Raw genomic sequence first — 22448 nt, 5'->3', positions numbered from 1 at the left:
TGAAAATCCTCTCTTGGAAATCAGCACAATATGCGTCTTTCCCATGGAATAGCACGGACTCGTAACTCGTGTCCGTCTGGTGGCTCGTCTCCGACTTGCTCCGTCTCCGTCTCCTTTCCGACTTGCTCCGTCTCCGTGTGCTCTCCGACTGACTTCCTCGTCTACTTCCGTGTCCGTCTCCGACCGGTGGCTACCAGTCCCACCTTTTTCCGCAAGGCCAAACACAATTTGCGCATTCTGATGCAATACTGTTCCCGTGGGGAACCACTACACCTTATGGTGCAATAATTGCTAAGATTCCTAAGTGAGGATCAGCAGTTTACATAACAACAAACAAACGCATTGGATAACACAGAACATTTGCACATATTAACAAATAAAGAAATATACAGTTATGTGTTACCCATTCAATCACACACATTTACAGAAATAACATTAATTAAATAAAAGCAAAATAAATCAGTAGATCATTAGAGCTATGGTGTTACAAATGGTCTGTGGAGTGGGAGTAGCTGAGGGCTGTGGAAGTGCAAATATACTTTATCAGTGTTACAGTTTATTAATAACTTCTCTTATAGAGTCTCTTAGAAACCAAGGGGTATAACTAACCAAGTTTTAGTTTGAGTAAATGATGTTCAAAGTTAAGACACTCCAGAAAATTTCATGGATAACTTGAGAAAAAATAATTATTTGAAAAATTTTGAAATTTTAATCCATTTCTTGTCCAGAACATTCAGTGCTGAATTTTGTCAGTTACTAATTGTCCATCACTAATTAAATGTTATGGATCACAGAAAATAAATAGGAAAACTTTAACGGCAGTCAGTAGCTAAACAGTTGGGTTGAATGTGACTACGAGATTACTGCAAGTCTGTTTCTAACATCCAGTCACGTTTATTTTCTGAATAACAACCAACTTCTTTAAGATTTGATTAAATGGATTCAGTGTTCTTGCAGCTCCATGGTATGGAAGTTTCTGGTAAAATTCATGATGGACTGGTGGCAAAAAAAAAAAAAAAAAAAAAAAAAAAAAAAAAAAAAAAAAAAAAAAAAAAAAAGGCTGAGTCAGGAGGTCTCTGTACTTCAGGTATTTTAATTTGGGTTTTTCATTATTTATTTGTACTGCTTTGAAACTTAATAAATAACTAACAAGATATTTGTGCACCCTTTTCATATAGGATACCATTATAGATAACTAAGCATCTGGAACAAGCCTGAGTTAATTATTATTATTGTCTGTCAAGCCATATAATTATAAAAGAACTGCAAGAGAACGTGCTGCGTCCTTATTACGAAATACTAATACCTCATATTATCGCTCTTCCTTTAGCAGACTTCGTTGTACTACTGCATTAAATGATGCGTGTAATTTAAGAATTACTATAGCCACCTGCTTGGCTTGATCTACCATTTTCGACATATTCAGTTAGAAAGGCGTGAGTTGTTTTCAGAATCCACGCTCTTTCGCGTTGGGGTTGTTACTGTGTTCGATAACTTGACGTTGGAGCTTAATATGTGTTTCATGATTATCCACAGATGGAAGTGAACGATATTCAATTACTTCTGCCTCGATTCTTGTAGACGAGAACCTGTGGTAGATTATGCTCAAAAGAGGGCTACGTTAATGTCAAAGACAGTGTAGAATCGGACAACGGATCCATAAACCCTAAATATTTGAGTAATTCTATTGGATTTAGCAGTTTCTAAAAGTCACTAACGCTATTATCTACAGCACTCATCTCAGCATGTCCGGTAATACCTCTGGATTTTCATTTCTAGAGAATCATTAGGAACATTTCAGCACTTCTGCCTTTGCATATCCACTCTCAGTATCTGTTGCTATTTCGTACATGAGTATCTGGTCACTAACTTTGGTGCCACTACCAAACTGGTTTATTTGCAGTATGTATTAAAGTCTGTCTACCCCTACAGTTTTCACCCTATCGAGATCATTCCGTGATGTCGCTACACATGTCATATTGTGCTGCACATTCTTGTTGTCAGTATTTTCCTTACAGTCTTTCCTTCTCCGATTCTGCGCGGAAATCCCTCATTCCTTATCTTATCAGTCCACCTAATTTTATACATTCTTACTACACTCCTGGAAATGGAAAAAAGAACACATTGACACCGGTGTGTCAGACCCACCATACTTGCTCCGGACACTGCGAGAGGGCTGTACAAGCAATGATCACACGCACGGCACAGCGGACACACCACGAACCGCGGTGTTGGCCGTCGAATGGCGCTAGCTGCGCAGCATTTGTGCACCGCCGCCGTCAGTGTCAGCCAGTTTGCCTTGGCATACGGAGCTCCATCGCAGTCTTTAACACTGGTAGCATGCCGCGACAGCGTGGACGTGAACCGTATGTGCAGTTGACGGACTTTGAGCGAGGGCGTATAGTGGGCATGCGGGAGGCCGGGTGGACGTACCGCCGAATTGCTCAACACGTGGGGCGTGAGGTCTCCACAGTACATCGATGTTGTCGCCAGTGGTCGGCGGAAGGTGCACGTGCCCGTCGACCTGGGACCGGACCGCAGCGACGCACGGATGCACGCCAAGACCGTAGGATCCTACGCAGTGCCGTAGGGGACCGCACCGCCACTTCCCAGCAAATTAGGGACACTGTTGCTCCTGGGGTATCGGCGAGGACCATTCGCAACCGTCTCCATGAAGCTGGGCTACGGTCCCGCACACCGTTAGGCCGTCTTCCGCTCACGCCCCAACATCGTGCAGCCCGCCTCCAGTGGTGTCGCGACAGGCGTGAATGGAGGGACGAATGGAGACGTGTCGTCTTCAGCGATGAGAGTCGCTTCTGCCTTGGTGCCAATGATGGTCGTATGCGTGTTTGGCGCCGTGCAGGTGAGCGCCACAATCAGGACTGCATACGACCGAGGCACACAGGGCCAACACCCGGCATCATGGTGTGGGGAGCGATCTCTTACACTGGCCGTACACCACTGGTGATCGTCGAGGGGACACTGAATAGTGCACGGTACATCCAAACCGTCATCGTACCCATCGTTCTACCATTCCTAGACCGGCAAGGGAACTTGCTGTTCCAACAGGACAATGCACGTCCGCATGTATCCCGTGCCACCCAACGTGCTCTAGAAGGTGTAAGTCAACTACCCTGGCCAGCAAGATCTCCGGATCTGTCCCCCATTGAGCATGTTTGGGACTGGATGAAGCGTCGTCTCACGCGGTCTGCACGTCCAGCACGAACGCTGGTCCAACTGAGGCGCCAGGTGGAAATGGCATGGCAAGCCGTTCCACAGGACTACATCCAGCATCTCTACGATCGTCTCCATGGGAGAATAGCAGCCTGCATTGCTGCGTAAGGTGGATATACACTGTACTAGTGCCGACATAGTGCATGCTCTGTTGCCTGTGTCTATGTGCCTGTGGTTCTGTCAGTGTGATCATGTGATGTATCTGACCCCAGGAATGTGTCAATAAAGTTTCCCCTTCCTGGGACAATGAATTCACGGTGTTCTTATTTCAATTTCCAGGAGTGTATATCCCAGATGCTTAGATCCTCTTCTGTTCCGGTTTCCCCACTGTCAGTGATTTACCACTGTATGTTACTGTACCCCAAATGTACATTCTTAGAAATTGTTCATCAGACTAAGGGCTATGATTGATACTAATAGACTTTTCCTGGCCTGAAATGTCATTTTTGCCGGTTTACTTAAAAATGTCCTCCTTGCTTCTTACGTTTTGTGTTATTTTCTTATCCTTAACTTCATCTAACTGATGATCAATAATTTGATTCTAAGTTTGCCCCATTCTCATTTCTGCTACTTCTCATTGCTTTTTTCTTTTTCCGGTTTAACCTCAGTCCATATTCTGTACTTATTAATCTGTTCATTCCATTCAACAAATCTTGGTTTCTTGTCCACTTTCATTCACAATAGAAATGTCATCAGGGAATTTTATTATTGATGTCCTTTTATCCCGGATTTTAATCCCACACTTGTACATTTCTTTTATTTTCGTCATTATTTCTTCGATGAATAGATAACATCTCCGTCTTACACTATTTTTAATCCGAGGACTCCATTCTCAATCTTCGAGTCTTATTGTTCCCTCTTGGTTTATGTACATACTGTATATTCCTTCTACCTCATCCCACCTTTTCTTGAAATTTCGAACGTCTTGCAATATTTTACATCGCCGAAAGCTTTTTCTAGGTCAACATCTCCCATGATCGTGTCTGATTTGTTTCAATCTTGCTTTCATTATCATACGCAACTTGGGAATTTATCTAGGACAATGGCACAAATCTCATCCCAAAGGTCGAAGTCTAGATAATCGCCACCGATCTTGTCATGAAGTATCTCGATTAAGGACCTAGGAGCGACAGTCGATGTGGAGAAAGTTGCAAACTGTGAATTTCGTTGAAATTCCATGAACAGTATTTGTCTTGTCGACATTCGCTGCCAGTCGTTAGAATGTTTCTTGTATGACATCGAAGCCCAGATGAGAGACGAATTTTTTTTTCGAAGTTAGCAACAGTCCACTATTTGTAGCGCCCTTTTCCTACATTGTTTTCCAGGACAGCCTCTTCAGTATATGCAATTTGCCATTAAGACTACCCATCGCTCCCTACCATTTTACTTCAATAACAGATGCTTTTATTAGTTTCAACAAAGTAACTTTGTCTCGAAATCTGGCAGAAAACCCATAGAGATTCTGGTCATATGGAAAGTACACCAGCAGCCGGACGGGATCACTAGCTTCACTGTGCGATAACAATAGTGATATTACGTATGAAATTGCCACTAAAGCTGAGATACCAAACACGATTTTCGGTAAATCCTTTACGAAAGAAGACGAAGTAAATAATCCAGATTTCGAATCTAAAAAAACTGCAAAAATGAGTCACTTAGAAAGTGATGACCTCGGTATAGCGAAGCAGCTAAAATTACATATTTAAAGCAAAGCTTTCAGTCCACATTGTATAAAACTGCCGTTTCTTTCAGAGCAGGCTAATGTAATAGGTACGTACTTAGCAATCACACAGAACCGCTCGCTTGACGAAAGATCAGTATATAACGACTGAAAAGTGAAATAAGTCACACAAGCACCGAAGATAGGACGTAGGAGAAAGCCACTGAATTAGATACGCATATGACCGATGTGCAGTAGGATTTTGAAACACAACCTGTGTCGCACATTATGAACTAGCTCGAGGGAAACGATTTATTGACCAATAGTCAGGAAGGATCGAGAAAATATCTTTGTTGCGGAACACAACTAGCTCTTTACACTCACAAAACACTGCATGTTGTCAAATTGATTTCAAATTTTTAGATTTCCAGAAGACTTTTGCCCCGTTCCTCACATGAGACTTCTAACCAAGTTACGTGCCTATGGTGTGCTGCCGCAGTTGTGCGACTTGACTTCCTATCAGAAGTGTCATATTTCGTAGTATTTGAACGGAAGTCAGAAGAAATGTCTATCGTTCCACAAGGAAACGTTACAGGCCCTCTGCTATTCCTGATCTTCATAAACGATTTAGATGACAATCTGTGCAGCCTTCTTAGATTGTTTGCAGATGATGCTGTCATTTACCGTCTTGTGAAGTCATTATGTGATCAAAACCAATTGTAAAGCGATTTAGACAGGATATCTGTATTGTGGTGAAGAGTGGAAACTGACTCACATTAATGAAAAGTGTGAAGTTATCTTCATGAGTATTAAAGGAAATCCACTGAATTTCTTTTACACGTTAAGTCGCACAAATCTAAAGACTGTTAACTGCTTTTCGCTGTGGAAACAATATCAGATGGGAACGACGGAGGACATCGAAAAAGTTCGAAGAAAGACAATTCCTTTTATATCATTGTGATATGTGGGAGAGAGTGTCAGGGACATTATACGTGATTTGGGTGGCAATCATTAAAACAAAGGCGTTTCTCGCTGCAGCTAGATCTTCTCATGAACTTAGAAATCACCTACTTTCTCTTCAGGCGTGAAATTTTCTGTAGACCTCTACTGCACAAGGGAAAAAATGATCATCATAACAAATTAAGAGGAATGATTTCTCGCAAAGAAACATTTAAGTGGTCGTTTTTCCTGCGGACTGTTCGGCAGTGAAAAGCTTGAGAAATAGACAGAAGGTTATTTAATGAATACTCTGCTAGGCACTTGATTTTGATTTGCAGAGTAATCATGTAGATATAGATGAAAGTGAACCATTATTTGTTGTAAGTTTCAACTTCGGACGACTCACACACTCACATTTGCTTCTGCCCGATACGGGACATGTCCGAGACACAGCTGGTTGCCTATCAGACGAAGTGTGTTATATTGGTTTAGTATCAATTTCAGCAGCTCTCCAAATTCACTGACAAGTGAAATGGATGGAGTACTATGAATTCTACCTGCATCCCCCCTTCCCCGCACAGGGACATATACATTTGCCTAAAGCAATCAATCAAAAGTATACTAAACCTAAGTCTGGATGGTCACATGGGGAATTGAACCCTGGCCTGCCCAAGTGCATTTTGCCACTTTTCTGAACCGAAATTAGGAGAGAAATACTGAGACAGGGATATAAGTAACTGGGTGTTAGAGAAGTATGTGAAATACACTACTGGCCATTAAAATTGCTACACCAAGAAGAAATGCAGATGATAACCGTGTATTCATTGGACAAATATATTATACTAGAACTGACATGTGATTACATTTTCACCCAATTTGGGCGCAAAGATCCTGTGAAATCATACGCCTGGGTATTGAGTCAAACGGAGCTTTTATGGTGTACAGGTTCAGCTGCCCATGCAGCTTCAACACGATACCACAGTTCATCAAGAGTAGTGACTGACGTATTGTGACGAGCCAGTTGCTCGGCCACCATTTACCAGACGTTTTCAATTGGTGAGAGATATGGAGAATGTACTGGCCAACTGAACATTTTCTGTAACCAGAAAGGCCTGTACAGGACCTGCAACATGCGGTCGTGCATTATCCTGCTGGAATGTAGGGTTTCCCAGGGATCGAATGAAGGGTAGAACCACGGCTCCTAACACATCTGAAATGTTCAAAGTGCCGTCAATGCGAACAAGAGGTGACCGAAACGTGTAACCAATGGCACCCCATACCATCACGCCGGGTGATACGCCAGTATGGCGCTGACGAATACACGCTTCCAAGAATTTTTGGGGCCGATGACCCTAGCAGTCTGGTCCCTTTAATCCCCCAAACCAACCAACCAACCAACCACGCTTCCAATGTACGTTCACCACGATGTCGCCAAACACGGAAACGACCATCGTGACGCAGTAAACAGAACCTGGATTCATCCAAAAATATGACGTTTGGCCATTCATGCACCCAGGTTCGTCGTTGAGTACATCACAGGCGCTCCTGTCTGTGCTGCAGCGTCAAGGGTAACCGCAGCCACAGTCTCCGAGCTGATAGTCCATGCTGCTTCAAACGTCGTCGAACTGTTCGTGCAGATGGTTGTTGTCTTGCAAACGGCCCCATCTGTTGACTCAGGGATCGAGACATGGCTGCACGATCCGTTACAGCCATGCCGATAAGATGCCTGTCATCTCGACTGCTAGTGATACGAGGCCACTGGGACCCAGCATGGCTTTCCGTATTACCCTCCTGAACCCACCGATTCCATATTCTGCTAACAGTCATTGGATCTCGACCAACGCGAGCAGCAATATCGCGATACGATATACCGCAATCGCGATAGGCTACAATCCGACCCTTATCAAAGTCGGAAACGTGATGGTACGCATTTCTCCTCCTTACACGAGGCAACACAAGAACGTTTCACCAGGCAATGCCGGTCAACTGCTGTTTGTGTATGAGAAATCGGTTGGAAACATTCCTCATGTCAGCACGTTGTAGGTGTCGCCGCCGGCTCCAACCTTGTGTGAGTGCTCTGAAAAGCTAATCATTTGCATATCACAGTATCTTCTCCCTGTCGGTTAAATTTCGCGTCTGTAGCACGTCATCTTCGTGGGGTAGCAATGTTAATGGCCAGTAGCGTAGATGTGAGAGACAAAGACACAGCTATGTTAGACGACTAGACAGCTTCGCTTCGGATCATTTTCGGAAAGGCTGTGGGAGGCGTAGAGGGAAAGGACATCAAGATACACGAATAACTTTTTTTTTACATTTTTTTATGTTGTGATAAACAAGTGAGACATGTGGTGGTGGCTTCACACTTGCAGATGCACCCGCACCTGCGCGACGTGCGGCTGTCGTACAACCTGCTGGAGGCGCTGGAGGAGGACACGTTGTGGGGGTTGCCGGAGCTGCGCACGGTGGTGCTGACCGGCAACCGGCTGCGCGCGCTGGCGGGCGGCGCGGTGCGCCAGCTGCCCGCGCTGCTCACGCTGATGCTGGCCGACAACCGGTTGGCGGCGCTGGCGCCGGGCGCGCTCAGCCACCTGCCGGCGCTCTCCAGGCTCGACCTGCAGCACAACCGGCTCAAGGAGCTGTCGCTGTCCGCCTTCCACAACGTCACCGCGCCCGCCACGCACATGGCGCTCAACCTGTCGTACAACGCGCTGGCCGCGCTGCACGCCGCCGACGGCGACCTGGAGATGTACGTGCGGGTACTCGACCTCTCCCATAACCTGCTCTCTGAGGTGAGCCACTGCCCGCAGGGGGCGCAGTCTGCTCCGGACTGCACTTTCGCGGGCCTCCCGCCATTTAAAAGGCATGTACGTCGCCTTATGTACGAAAAATCCATTATGTCACGTGTATCCTAGAGGTGAAGGTCGTATAGGGATAAGAAAGGTTACAGACAATGACAAAATGAATACTTATAACTGACGATGAGGACACGGCAGGTGCCATAACCGAATTTCCCAGAAACTTCGCACAGTGGAAGAGGGGTCAAAATAAGCGAACACGTGTCTCGGCTCATCCGCACATATTCGACCACTTCTGGGAAGACAGGGTAAAGTTTTCGAGGTATGTAAGGTGTCAGGCAAATCCAACACCTTCCATGAAAACCCTGACATGATAAGCAAATCCAGTAGTATGTCACATAGCTCCGAAAAAATCGTGACATTAAATTAACCAAAGTAATACGATCAACGAGAGAGCAAATGGAATACCACAGACTAACACAAGAACGCCTAAATGCATGTCATACCTTCCCACCGTGAAACAGACGTAGTTCCGAGTGGAGAAACGAGAACAGAAGCCGAGAGCAGAGTCGTGTAGGCTAGGAGGCATTACGATAAGGGACAGACACCCACGTCGCCAGCTGACCACCAAAACCACCCCCAGCCCATGTTAAAAGATAGAGCCCTCCAGAAGAACAGTATAGATCTTACGATAACACTAAAAGGGCCACACCAGCTGCCAGTTTCAGCGTGAGACTTTTTCGCATCTCTGTTACGTTGCAAACGTTAAAAACATTGCCCCGCCACGAAAAGTATAACGTTTCTCATTGGATAGACAGAATTTTTTTACGCGGAGCTTAAGGTTAACATTGAGACGCTGATTGGTCAGTTGAAAACACAGCCAGCTTTTTTAAACCAACCTCGGTAAATTGTAGTAAGTAGAAGTTAGGAAATAGTTCTTTCCGAGACAACGAGGTGTGGAACTGCGTCGCCCGCCGCCCCCTGACGCTGCCTAAACACCAACAAGGTGATGAATGCACGCAATGCCGCATTTTTGAGCGCATAAGGCTTCACTCAGAACTGCAGAAGTCTCATCTGTTACATCCCCTTTTTGCGTAATACTAATGTCGATCGTCAATTAAAGCACATGGTATTCACATTTGCTACGTGAAGTAAAAATCTGGAACACGATGATTTTTCTGTTACATAATTATTGAGAAGCCACATCAGCCACTGTAATTTATGACAAGTTAGATAAGTAATTAAACATAATTGAGGGTCGCTGTAGACCATTTTGATAGTTTTCTCTTTTGTGAAACTTAATTTAAACCTAGATTATAGATCTGATATGTCATAATTCATCCTTCGATCCATTGTAGAACTTGGAAACCCATTCAGGGAATATTCGTTCACATTTTTGTTGAACGTAGTTGGTTTATATCATCCTGTATTAAAACATTTCCTTTTATCAATAGTGCAATTTATAAACAATGTTTTGTGAGTAGAATAAAATTTCCAATGGTAAACTTAACTGCTTTTTCGGCGTTATTTTACCAGCTAACTAAAACCCTTCCACTAAATTTAGTTAGTATTAAGATTCTTTTACAGGGAGTGCAGTGGAGCTGACGCTGAAATCATTAAGTATTTGATTATATCATCGCTAGTCTCACTGAACTCTTCTGAACTCTTCATGTCATGTGTGGTCTGGCATTTCCTTACCAGCAACAGGTCCCAGGTTCAAAGTAGTCAATTCAGAGCGTCGTTGCGCGAAAGTGGTAGGGAGACACGAATTACAACAAACAGACACCACGCAGAATGTTAGAGGTACTGTATGTGCATTTTATCAAGCTGAAGCAATGACACGATGGCTAGCGACTCGGCATCACACGTTTGTATACTATATTCGGTACCCGATTATTATAATTATTTTTGTTCTTCACTTATCTGGCTGGGTGAGATTAACAAATGTGTACACAAAATAAGCAGTCTCGCATATGCGGATGACTTAGTTGTGATGGCAGATTCGACTGAAAGTTTGCAAAGTAATATATCAGAGCTAGATCAGAAATGTAAGGTCTATGGTATGAAGATTAGCATCTCCAAAACAAAAGTAATGTCAGTGGGAAAGAGATATAAACGGATTGAGTGCCAAATAGGAGGAACAAAGTTAGAACAGTTGGATGGTTTCAAATACTTAGGATGCATATTCTCACAGGATGGCAACATAGTGAAAGAACTGGAAGCGAGGTGTAGCAAAGCTAATGCAGTGAGCGCTCAGCTACGCAATAAGGTTGAGGTTACAGACATGAAAGTAGCTAGGATGATTGCAGGTACTAGTAGATGGGAACAATGGCAGGAGGGTGTCCACAATCAGGAAGTCAAAGAAAAACTGGGAATGAACTCTATAGATGTAGCAGTCAGAGCGATCAGGCTTAGATGGTCGGGTCATGTTACATGCATGGGAGAAGCAAGGCTACCCAAGAGACTCATGGGTTTAGCAGTAGAGGGTAGGAGGAGTCGGGGTAGACCAAGGAGAAGGTACCCGGATTCGGTTAAGAATGATTTTGAAGTAATAGGCTTAACATCAGAAGAGGCACCAATGTTAGCACAGAATAGGGTATCATGGAGGAATTTTATAAGGGGGACTATGCTCTAGACTGAACGCTGAAAGGCATAATCAGGCTTAAATGATAATGGTGATGATGATGACACCTTCCCATGTCCATACATGACTGCTACACGTTGTTTCTCATTATATATTGAAATAACCTTGCCGTCATCAGCCTACATAGGAACGCACAGTTTCACAAACATTTGTGTATCGTGCAAGAATGATAACAAACGTTGATAACCTGCCCCATGGGCTGAGCCACCTTTGAAAGTTCGTCAGGGACAAAGGCTATAACGTCCATCAAATAAATGAAATTATTTCAAGCAAGACTAACAGTAAGACCACCGACCAGGAGTAGGAAAAAAACCTGCTTTTTTCCATTCTATGTCTCCGTGTCGAGCAAGATCAGCCGCCTGCTGAAACAACACACAATCAAATCGATCTTCAGGCCTCCGACAACAATCACTCAATTAATGACAGCAGTAAAAGACGGAACAGGTGTCCAGAACACCTGGAGTCTACAAGGTACCCTGCTAGTGTGGCCAGTCTAACGTCGCACAAACAATAGGTATTGTGAAGCAACGCAGGAAGAAGTATGAGAGATTTTATCGCTTACGCTAAGCCGAGAAATATGCTTTAGCTGAGTGTCCTCCTAAGGAAATGCTATCCGAAAACAAAGGAAGTAGAATACAGTACACTTGTTCGTCCAGTGTTTGAATACTGCTCACCGGTGTGGGATCAGTTCCAGATAGGATTGATAGAAGAGATAGAGAAGATCCAACGGAGAGCAGCGCGCTTCCTTACAGGATCATTTAGTAATCGCGAAAGCGTTATGGAGATGATAGATAAACTCCAGTGGAAGACTCTGCAGGAGAGACGCTCAGTAACTCGGTACGGGCTTTTGTTAAAGTTTCGAGAACATACCTTCACCGAAGAGTCAAGCAGTATTTTGCTGCCTCCTACGTATATCTCGCGAAGAGACCATGAGGATAAAATCGGAGAGATTAGAGTCCACACAGAGGCATACCGAAATCTTTCTTTCCACTAACAATACGAGACTGGAATAGAAGGGAGAACCGATAGAGGTACTCTAAGTACCTTCCGCCACACACCGTCAGGTGGCTTGCGGAGTATGGATGTAGATGTAGATATGCTTTAGAAAACGGACACCGGATATAATTTGACGAAACATCCCGCGTGGCTCTCACTAACGGCTTCTTGAGTTGTATACTTAAAGAAGCCATTAAAATTAAAATCACCGGTGACACCCCAAATACAGACGGTGGCCGTCAGCCAGTGTACATAAGGGGGTATCACCACCCCAGTGGCAGTCATAACACTTGACAACGGCCAACGAGTGCTTGGCCGGAAGCTCGCGTAATTTTAATCACTTGACATGGCTGGAAACCAGGGGACTCTTTATTCAACGTTGTCCTTATTCCTCAACTAATCCTATGTCGGATGAACGTAGTAAACAAAGAACAATAAGTGAAAAAAAAATTATATGAAATTGTTTTCGGTGACATTCCAGTTCTCTGTCTTTATTTACAATCACTTCAAAACTCCAATTTTCGGGAATGTAATGCGTTATGTGTGGTTGGCCGCAAAATTATTGTCAATACTTGAAATCTACAGCACTGTACGTTGTAGACGTCGTTTCTTTCGCAAGTGCGATTCTTACAAAGAAATTCCTCTGTGACACATGTGCCTTCGTGTGATGCTTGTGGTTTTTGGAATTTCTATCTCTAGAATGTCTCTACAATCAGTGTCATCCCAGGGAATGCACCAAATCTTCCTGAAGAACAAATATAAGAATTAAATATGAGAATGATGGATTTATGTAGTACTGAAATATAAGACTATGAGAAATTAATAAGATTGTGAGAGCTGAAGATACCATTTACAGGTATATAACAATCTTGTGACATTCTGAAACGCAATCGTAATTTTGCGATTAATATAATGCCATTATATCCTCTCTCTGGATAGGAAACATGCATGTAGTAATCTTCCAAGTATACGGACAGATAAATGAATAAAATAAAATAAATATAAACAATAATCGGGTTTCGAATACAGAACGCTATTGGATGTATTTAGATGTTCAAGCTCTCATGTGGTAAGGTGGGCTGAATTTATCGCCCGCTAACAGGTTTCCAATTTGCGTCGAAAACTTGTTCTCTCAGAAACTATCAAGTACTTACGGATAAGCCAAGACACGTGGTCGTTTATTTTGGCTGCTTTTCTTCTGAGCAAAGTTGCTGGGAAATCAGGTTATGGCACTTACCATGTTCTTCTCGCGAGTGCTGTCATCGTTTGTTCCTTTACAATTCTTTCTGCAACTGGTTCCTATGAAGTAATATACGAGGGTAATCCCAAAAGTAAGGTCTCCTATTTTTTTTATAAGTACAGAACTCGGTTTGTGTGGCAGTTTGTCACACTGTTATGAAGAGTGATTCACGCGCTGTGTGTAAACATGCGCACGCCGCGCTGAGGCTCTCAGTCTTGGCTTGGCAGCCTTTGAGAATGCAGCTCCCGTTGAATGTTATCGCCAAGTGCGAACTGAACGCAGTTATTCGGTTTTTGAACGCAAACGGCACTGCACCCATTGAAATCCATCGCCAGTTGACGCAAGTGTATGGTGAGTCGTGCATGGATGTCAAAAATGTTCGTAAGTAGTGTAGAGAGTTTGCTGCTGGTCGGACCGAAATTCACGACGAACAAAGGAGCGGGAGACCGTCAATTTATGGGGAGGCAGTGTTGAAGGTTGAGCTCACAGAATTTTAACGCAAACATTGAACTACCGGAAGCTGTGCGCAAGATGGGTGCCACACATGCTGACTGAGGACCACATGCGGCAACGAGCTGATGCTTCCCGCGCATTTCTTCACCGCCTTGCAGCTGAACGGGACAACTTTTTGGACTCAGTTGTCACGAGTGACGAAACCTGAGCACACCACTTTACACCTGAGACCAAGCAACAATCACGCCATTGGCGGCATCCTTCTTCGCCAAAGCCACAGAAATTCAAACAAACACAGTCTGCCGGTAAAGTCATGAGAACCGTTTTTTGGGACCGGAAAAGGGGATTGTTGTCGACTTTATGCCCACTGGGACCACAATTCACGCTGACAGGTACTATGACTCTGAAAAAATTCAAACGGGCAATTCAAGATCGGAGAAGAGGAATGTGGAGCATGGGCGTACACATTCTCCATGACAACGCTCGCCTACACATCTCTCGGCAAACCGTTGCTCTTCTGCAGCAGTTTCGGTGGAACATAATCACCCACCCAACCTATAGTCCTGAATTGGTGCCCAGTCACTATCACCTGTTCCCTACGTAAAAAGAACATTTGGCCGGAAAGCGATTCAGCTCCGACGACGAGGTGAAAGAAGAGGTTTATAACTTTCTGAACAGCATGGACGTACAAAAACTGTCACAGCGTCTACAAAAATGCATGGACAGAAATGGTGATTATGTCGAAAAATATCCAAATGTTCAAGCTGTAAAGTGATGTAAACCATTTTAGAAATAAACATGTCTATGTACTTATAAAAAAATAGGACGCCTTACTTTTGGGTTTACCCTAATATAGTTTCCGGAAAGTCGCTGTGCACTGGACTGTGGACTACGGATATAGATTAAACTACACATTACAAACAAAGTTGGCGAAACCCAAGATGGGAGAACTGTTATTTCAAGGATACATGATTTTTTAAATTCATTCGACTGTTCTGTAACATTTAACTCTTTGATTCAGTTGATGAACGCTATTGATTGCGATATGTAGTATTTAGATGTTCAATTTACTTTTAAATTATGGTGTTTCAAACTGAGGGAAGTATTTTTCTTTTTGAAGATGTGTTTTGATAAGGTGAGAAATATATTTATTTCGCACAGGAGATATTAGTTGAAATAACGCCGGAAACAGTTGTACGCTTCGAAATGCGGGTTGTCGACTTATTGATAAATCTCGAGTGACGGGCCCAGTCTTAGACGACAAAACAACTGGAACACAAAATAACAATTAGGAGAGTCATATAATTTGAGTACTTTTTTATTAAATTTTTTGATCACAAAGATCTTTGAACGGAATTGTCGGTTTCGGCTAAGCAATGGCCATCTTCATAACTGCTATAAAACAAAAAGATAGTACATTACTAGCTACTACATTAAGAGATTAAAAACAACCGACAGTAATTAAAATATGTACATGGTATGCCTCTCATTTTGTTGCGCTGCAAGAATTCATAACCATATAAAAATAAAGTAAGTCAGAATTTCCACGCATGCTTCAACCAGTTATGTTTAGGATGGAATGCTATCCTAGAGATCACCGACGCACGTGTAAAATGCAGATAATTATACAAAGTAATTGAAGGAGAGGCATTTAAAAGTAAAGTTCAGTACAATATTTTCAGTTGTGTGTAATGAATCAAACATATTTCTAATAGAGTATATAACTGAATAAAAATCTATCTGTCTCCTGACAGTTTAAAAGGTACAGGCACCGTAAAATTCCGCGTTCTGACCACAGACGGGCAAATCTGATCGGATGGACTGCCATGCCATCTTCTGACAGCGGGGTCGTCAGGGGTGGTTGGTATGGAGGTGCATGTGGTCAGGATACAGTTCGCTTGGTACTTGTCGTATTTTATAACCTCGGAACCTCTACTAGCCGTTCAGGTATCTGCTCAGATCGCCTCACGAAGCTGAATGCATCATATACAAGTCCTCCCACGAACTAAACATCCACAGCAGTACAGTAAAGCGAAAAAAGGTAACCAACATGACAGTCAGCTGTTATGACCAATCAGTTACAAAGGCGGATATTCCGACAGTTTGAAGCTGTTCACAACTTAACAAAATATCCAGGAAATAAAAACTAATTACAGAAGTAATTCCAAAATTAAATACATTGGAGCATTTTTTTAATTTTATTGTAATTTCATGCTCCTCGCCCCATTTAAGAAGGGCATGGCCTGCCTGTGAACACTATTCACCGCTCGTCACTCAAATGAAAGTAGAACTTTTACAAAAAAAGTACTTTTTAGACAATGAAGAGGCAGATGGTCAGTTACACAAGTTAAAAGATAAAAAGCTGATTTATTGATTAATTGAAATGTGTATAGACAGATAAATGTCAAATGAATGTTTAACACAAAAAGACATGTTAGCAGTTGCATAAGTTAAAGGATAAAGCTAATTTGTTGATTGATTACATTATGTACACAGATGTATAAAATCAAGCGTGTATGTAGACTGCAAGATGTAGTTGTATCATGGGCTTGTACCATTTTGGCTATTGCTTATGATATGGTTTGTTTGGGCTGATGTTTTGAGGAGGGTTTAGGGAGGGATGTTGGTGGAGGTGAGTGGTGAGGAAGGGAGCCCTGACGAGAGGAGCGGATTCTCCTATATCTGGTAGGACAGGTATATATCAGAGCGGATTTCATAGTTGGGTAAGGAGGCAATATAAGTTCCGTTGAGGCAGGATGCTGAGAGGATGGTGATGTAGTGTTGGGGGATGTGGTGGCAGGGGCATGGCAGAGTAACGCGATCAGAGAGCCGGGGAGAAAATAGTGGTAGGCTAGTGTCAAGCTTTCGAGTAATATAGGATACTTGGATGTGTTCAAGATGGAAAGGTAGGGCCAGAAATTTAATATTGTGGTGGGGGATCTGGATAGGAGACGGTAAGTGGATCCGAAAGGCTAGGCGGAGCGCATCGCGTCGAAGATATGTAGGGCTTGATAAAAAGAGGGAGAAGAGGAAATACATGCCACACTTTCAGAGCAGAGGAAGGATCGGATGACGTATTTATACACTATGTGATCACAAGTATCCAGACACCTGGCTGCAAAGGACTTACAACTACGTTGTGCTCTTGGAAGTCCCAGCATCAATGTCTTTCCAGTATCGATTTCGATAACAAGTAAAAGTCGTTGAGACTCTCAGTTCTCAAGCTGGATTGAATATATACATACTCAAATAGGTTTGTACGGGACACTCAGTACCACAGTACTGCTCGCACTTGACCATTAATTTTATGTAATAACATATACCTGTTGTCAGTCACGATTTTCATTGCATTTATCTCTTGCAATGCGCGTTTCGGGAAAATATTCCAATTCCAAGCTGGTTTTCTGTATACTGTACCACGTAATAGTGCTGTTTTCATTGCGTGAGGTGCTGTATTGCTTATCATAAATAATTTATTGGCTAAACTATTTATGTATGCTCTTTTAAATTTTTATTGAAAATTGTTTTATTGAAAAGGGGCAATAGCAAATGAATAGTCATTCGTTAGCCCAGCATGGTACACGTTTTATTATACAAGGTTGCTGAGAAGTCGCTCTCTATTTTTAAATGTCCACATTTTTTTATTAATGATTATTTAAATACGGAAAAACTGTAGTCAGTTCAAAGGACCATGAGAATATGTGATCTAAACCAAAATTCCACGTTGTGGGAGAAACGACATAAACGTATAGGAATGTCACCAACTGATTTCTGCTGGAAATTCACACACACATTTGCAAGGACAACTGTGATCCTCTCCTCTAATTCTTCCAAACTGCTTGGGTATGTTTGGTACTCCTCCTCTTTGGCTCAGCCCAGAAGAAGAAGTCACGAAGGGTGAAGTCAAGACGTCTCGGAGGCCATTCATTGAGTGCTCGCCGTCCCAGAGAACCTCCTGGAAAGTGTTGGTCCAGCCAGCCACGAACGATGTCGCAAAATGAGACGGTGCTCAGTCTTGCTGAAAAAGAACATCCATAGCATTGTCCCATTGTGATATCAGTGGTCACACGCATTCTTTCAGCATGTGGCGGTAACGGTTGGTACTCATGGTTTCTCGCAATATGAAGGGACAATGAGAGGTTCTGCGGTCACTCCACACCAGACTTGCAATTATTGTCCAATTGGCCTACCTGGATTTGCTTATGCCCAATAATGCATCCCCCTATGTGAAACATCGCCTCATCGCTCCAAACAACGTTCTTGAACAAATCTGGCTAATCAGTATGCGATGATAGCATAATTTCCACATATTCAATTCACCTGTCACAATCTTCCAACAATAACTCATCAACATAATGGGTTTTCGAGGGTTTCCAGATGAGGTCCTTCTTTAACACAATACGCAACGTAAGCCTGGTGATCTGGTGATTCCACTCTCAAGAGCTTCCTGGCGTGTTGATTTACCAGCACTGATCATGAATATGTTATTCACTGCTGCTACTTCTTCTGGAGATCGCGCCACCAGATGTTGTCCTCCACATGGTTTATCCAGAACTGACCCAATTGTCATCATCTTGGTATGACAATCCATAATGGTTTTAGCGTCAGGAATGGCTTGAGGACCGTGAATACCCCGCCATCAACGGTGACCAAGGCCACACTTGAAACCGCGTCGCTACCAGTGTGTGCAGTTGTAAAAATCAACCTTGTTGCCTTCTCGTCGTTATCACTGTGTAAGTATATATTTCTATTTCTATAAATTTATATTATTATGATTTTTGGTTGGGGTGGCTTTAAATGTTGTGAGCTAGCATGAAACTTTTAATTAACTTATACCTCGATAACACTCGTACGGACATCGGCTGCCCCGAAGTGCGTGCGCTATAATATTTGTTTAAACACAGCGCGCGACTCAACGCCTTCTAATAAATAGTTTGCGTGAGCGCTGCTATTTAGAAAAGAAAATATGCGTATTCTTACGCAAACTGTAATTATTAATATGGGTCTCATGGGCTACTGGTTATTTATGTACCAAATTACATAAAGGTTAACTGAGATATTGCGGAATGTAATGATTTTCAATATTTCTTGTTCATTATTGTCCGCAGCTTGTGGTCTTGCGATAGCGTTCTCGCTTCCCGCGCACGGGGTCCCGGGTTCAATTCCCGGCGGGGTCAGGGATTTTCTCTGCCTCGTGATGAATGGATGTTGTGTATCTTCCATCATCATTCATCATCATTGACTCGCAAGTAGCCGAAGTGGCGTCAGCTAAAGAGGACTTGCAATTTCGGAAGCCGAACACCCCGCATGGGGTCTCCCGGCCTACAATGCCGTACGATCATGCCATTTTATTTGTTCATTATTTACAAGGCAAAACTGGAGAGAATCTCGTCCGTCGTTAGGCGGCCAAAGTGAAACATACTGAACTCATTCAGTGCTGTGAATTTTGGTAACTGAAATTAATTTTAACTTCAAAATTAATGAAAGATCAAAATTGAGAAGTTTCTCGCGTTTACATTTAATAACATGAATCGTCAGCGTAATGGCTTACTAATTCCTGCTAGGGGAGATGAGCTCCCTGCACTACGAAGCCCTGTAAAAACTTTGGTAATTATAATTAATGATTGCGATCATGAGAGGTGACAACTAAATCAATATACACACTTTCTAATAACAATTTCTATTGTATTTTCCAAAAGTACAGATGAAATTTACGTTAATTATCAGACAGCACTACAATGGCGGCCTACCGATAGACGAAACAAAACAGGAGAGCTAGTTCAATCAAAGCATTGTCGCTGATCTTCATGGCCTATGTTACACAGAAATTATACCAAAAAAACTGTGTTTTGTTAATTACATCGATATTTGTGTTTTGATAATAATAACGTACGTTCTTTACTATTTGTTTTACATCGCGCACACGTACACATTCTTGAAATAATTTATAATTCACACGTCTCATAACAAAAACGTCCTTTCCCTTTCTCCAAATGTCCATTTATGTGACGTACCGTCACGTCGTTCACCGTAAGAAGATGCTACGGACGCTCAAGGTATTCGCCTGGATCCTGTAACAAAATACAAAAACTTTCATTAATAAATATCAACAGTCACAAAACTTAAGGAAATTTAAAACCAGGCAGAAACTTCTTACCGACGCTCCTTCCGCATATACATTGACAGTATGGTTTTCACAGTGGTGGGACTTAACCCTGGCATGCTTTTTTTAACGCATAACATTTGACTGTGTTTTATTGTGACTTCTAGACTTATTTGTCCTGTAGATCTGCGGATGGCCCGTAACGGCCGAAATCGGCCACTTCGTATGAAACTTGTGAGAATGTATCAGAAAATAAATTATTTTGGTAGGAAACAATCACAGTGTGTTTCCATCCAACCGAGACGTCGTTCTTTCCTTGGTCCCTGTACACAGGCCACCTTACCTTACCTTCAATATAAATGATACATAACAACCCTCCACCTTAAACAATTAGTGGGTCCTAATTGATACAGTTCAAGTGCTAATACTACAGTTTACTCTATGTTAGTTATGGGCACTACTGTTATGCCTTGACTATGTTATTCTATTTCTACCTATGCTAATCTGCTTCTACCTGCAGCGTTACAGATGTGCCAGCGTTGTATAAACCTACGAAGTAGGCCATGTTCACCGAGCTAATCCCGGTGAACGTGCCCCTGGCACCGGGCTGGCCGGAGTTGTTGATCGCTGCAGTACTATGCTAGTGTTGCTATGCTGGCTTATCCTACATCTAACCTAACTTAACCTAGTGTCGAAATCGGTGAATGTCGGGATCCGTAATAGGGCGCACCCTCCCCCTAATCCCAGACGTGGCTGATTCCAGCCGTGAGGCGGCTGGCCAAGTCCACGCCTCGGCGGAACGGGACAAGTGCACGGAGCCAGATCGGTTGCAATGAAGTCTTAATCGTTGTCCCTAAGAAATTCCATTATGACTTTAAGTGAGATCTCGTTTGCTAGTCTGTTTGGGATTGAAAATTGGTCCTCATGCCTGAGCAGATGGTACGTGTCGTGGTTGGGTAACTCGTGGCGTAATTGCGCCGCTACGTCGTCGAAGAGGTGGCACTCATACACCACGTGTTCTGGGGTGCCTGGTGTGGTCCCACAGTCACACGCTGGTGTAGCCCGTTTCCCGAACCGTCATAGGTATGCCGGGTAGGGTCCATGACCTGTGAGAAAGTGCAGCAGTCCTCGTGAAGATGTGAAGTATTTTAGTTGCAGTCTCTCCCTGATTTTGGACAGTAGTTCGTATGTTCTGCGACCAGTTTCTTCGTTGTCCCACTGTTCTGGCCAAAGTTCTTGCCCCCTGAATTTGATTTCCATTTTGTTTAAAAAAATGGTTCAATTGGCTCTGAGAACTATGGGACTTAACATCTATGGTCATCAGTCCCCTAGAACTTAGAACTACTTAAACCTAACTAACCTAAGGACATCACACACATCCATGCCCGAGGCAGGATTCGAACCTGCGACCGTAGCAGTCGCGCGGCTCCGGACTGAGCGCCTAGAACCGCTAGACCACCGCGACCGGCCATTTTGTTTACCACGTGAATCCCCATTAGATCAATTATCTTATCCCTGTTTCCCTTTTTAACCCAGTACCACGTCGCTTGTTCTCTGATCTTTATATCGAGCTGACAGAGCCCCATTAATACTGTTTAGTGCTCCCCTGGGGTTGTTCTATATACCCCTACTGATCTGAGAAGCATGTTTCGCTGCACTCTTCTCACAGCCATGGCAGGCATGACCCTCGTGAGTCTGTGGGCCCATACGACTGACCCATATCCTACGATTGATGTCGGAATGCTGTTATGAATTAATTTGATTAGTTCTGGTGGCAGGTGGAGTCGTTTGTGTCCAATCGCTATTAGATTGTTGAGTGTTTCTAATGATCTCTGTGTAACAGTGTCAATGTGTGATGTATAAGTCCACCTCTCATCGACGACTGCCCCCAGGTATCGCGCCTCATGGCGTCGAAGAACTGGTGAGGCATCTACTCTTACGGTCGGATTCCTGACTAATTGTCCTTTAAGGAGTAAGTACGTAGACTTGGTTGGTGATATCTTCATTTTGGCCGTGTGGCACCATGTACTCAGGATGGATATCGCCCTCTCAAGTTTTGGCTCTAAGTCTTCGCCGCTACGTTCGCCAACCAGCAGGAGGACGTCGTCCGCGTAGGCTATGCCCTCCAGCACATCATCGTTGTTTTGTGGGGTATCCAAGAGGGGTTCCATGTTAATATCCCAGAAGAGTGGCCCGAGGACAGATCCCTGTGGACACCCCTTGGTGATCTTTTTATTTATTCTCCCGCCAGGGGACGATAGCCAAACCTCCCTATTCTCTTAATAGCTCCAGAGGCAGCCATATAGCGACCCCGGGCACTCCTTCTTTCGCAAGCAGGAGAAGAGCGAGGGCCACCACAGGTTGTCAAAGGCGCCACTGATATC

At 43.4% G+C, this 22448-nt stretch overlaps 1 protein-coding gene across 1 annotated transcript in view; it reads left to right on the top strand.

Annotated features, from left to right (window-relative positions):
- LOC126234855 (chaoptin-like) overlaps positions 1-22448 on the top strand; it is a 158180-nt gene that overhangs the window by 105114 nt on the left and 30618 nt on the right. The window contains exon 7 of the mRNA XM_049943596.1: positions 8203-8622. Coding sequence (XP_049799553.1) covers positions 8203-8622 — 420 coding nt within the window. The remainder of the gene's footprint in view (positions 1-8202; positions 8623-22448) is intronic.

The sequence above is a fragment of the Schistocerca nitens genome, chromosome 2, assembly GCF_023898315.1.
Source record: "Schistocerca nitens isolate TAMUIC-IGC-003100 chromosome 2, iqSchNite1.1, whole genome shotgun sequence".
In the NCBI taxonomy this organism is placed as follows: domain Eukaryota; kingdom Metazoa; phylum Arthropoda; class Insecta; order Orthoptera; family Acrididae; genus Schistocerca; species Schistocerca nitens.
Note: the sequence above shows the minus strand (reverse complement) of the source record. Positions and strands in the feature narration are given on the sequence as shown.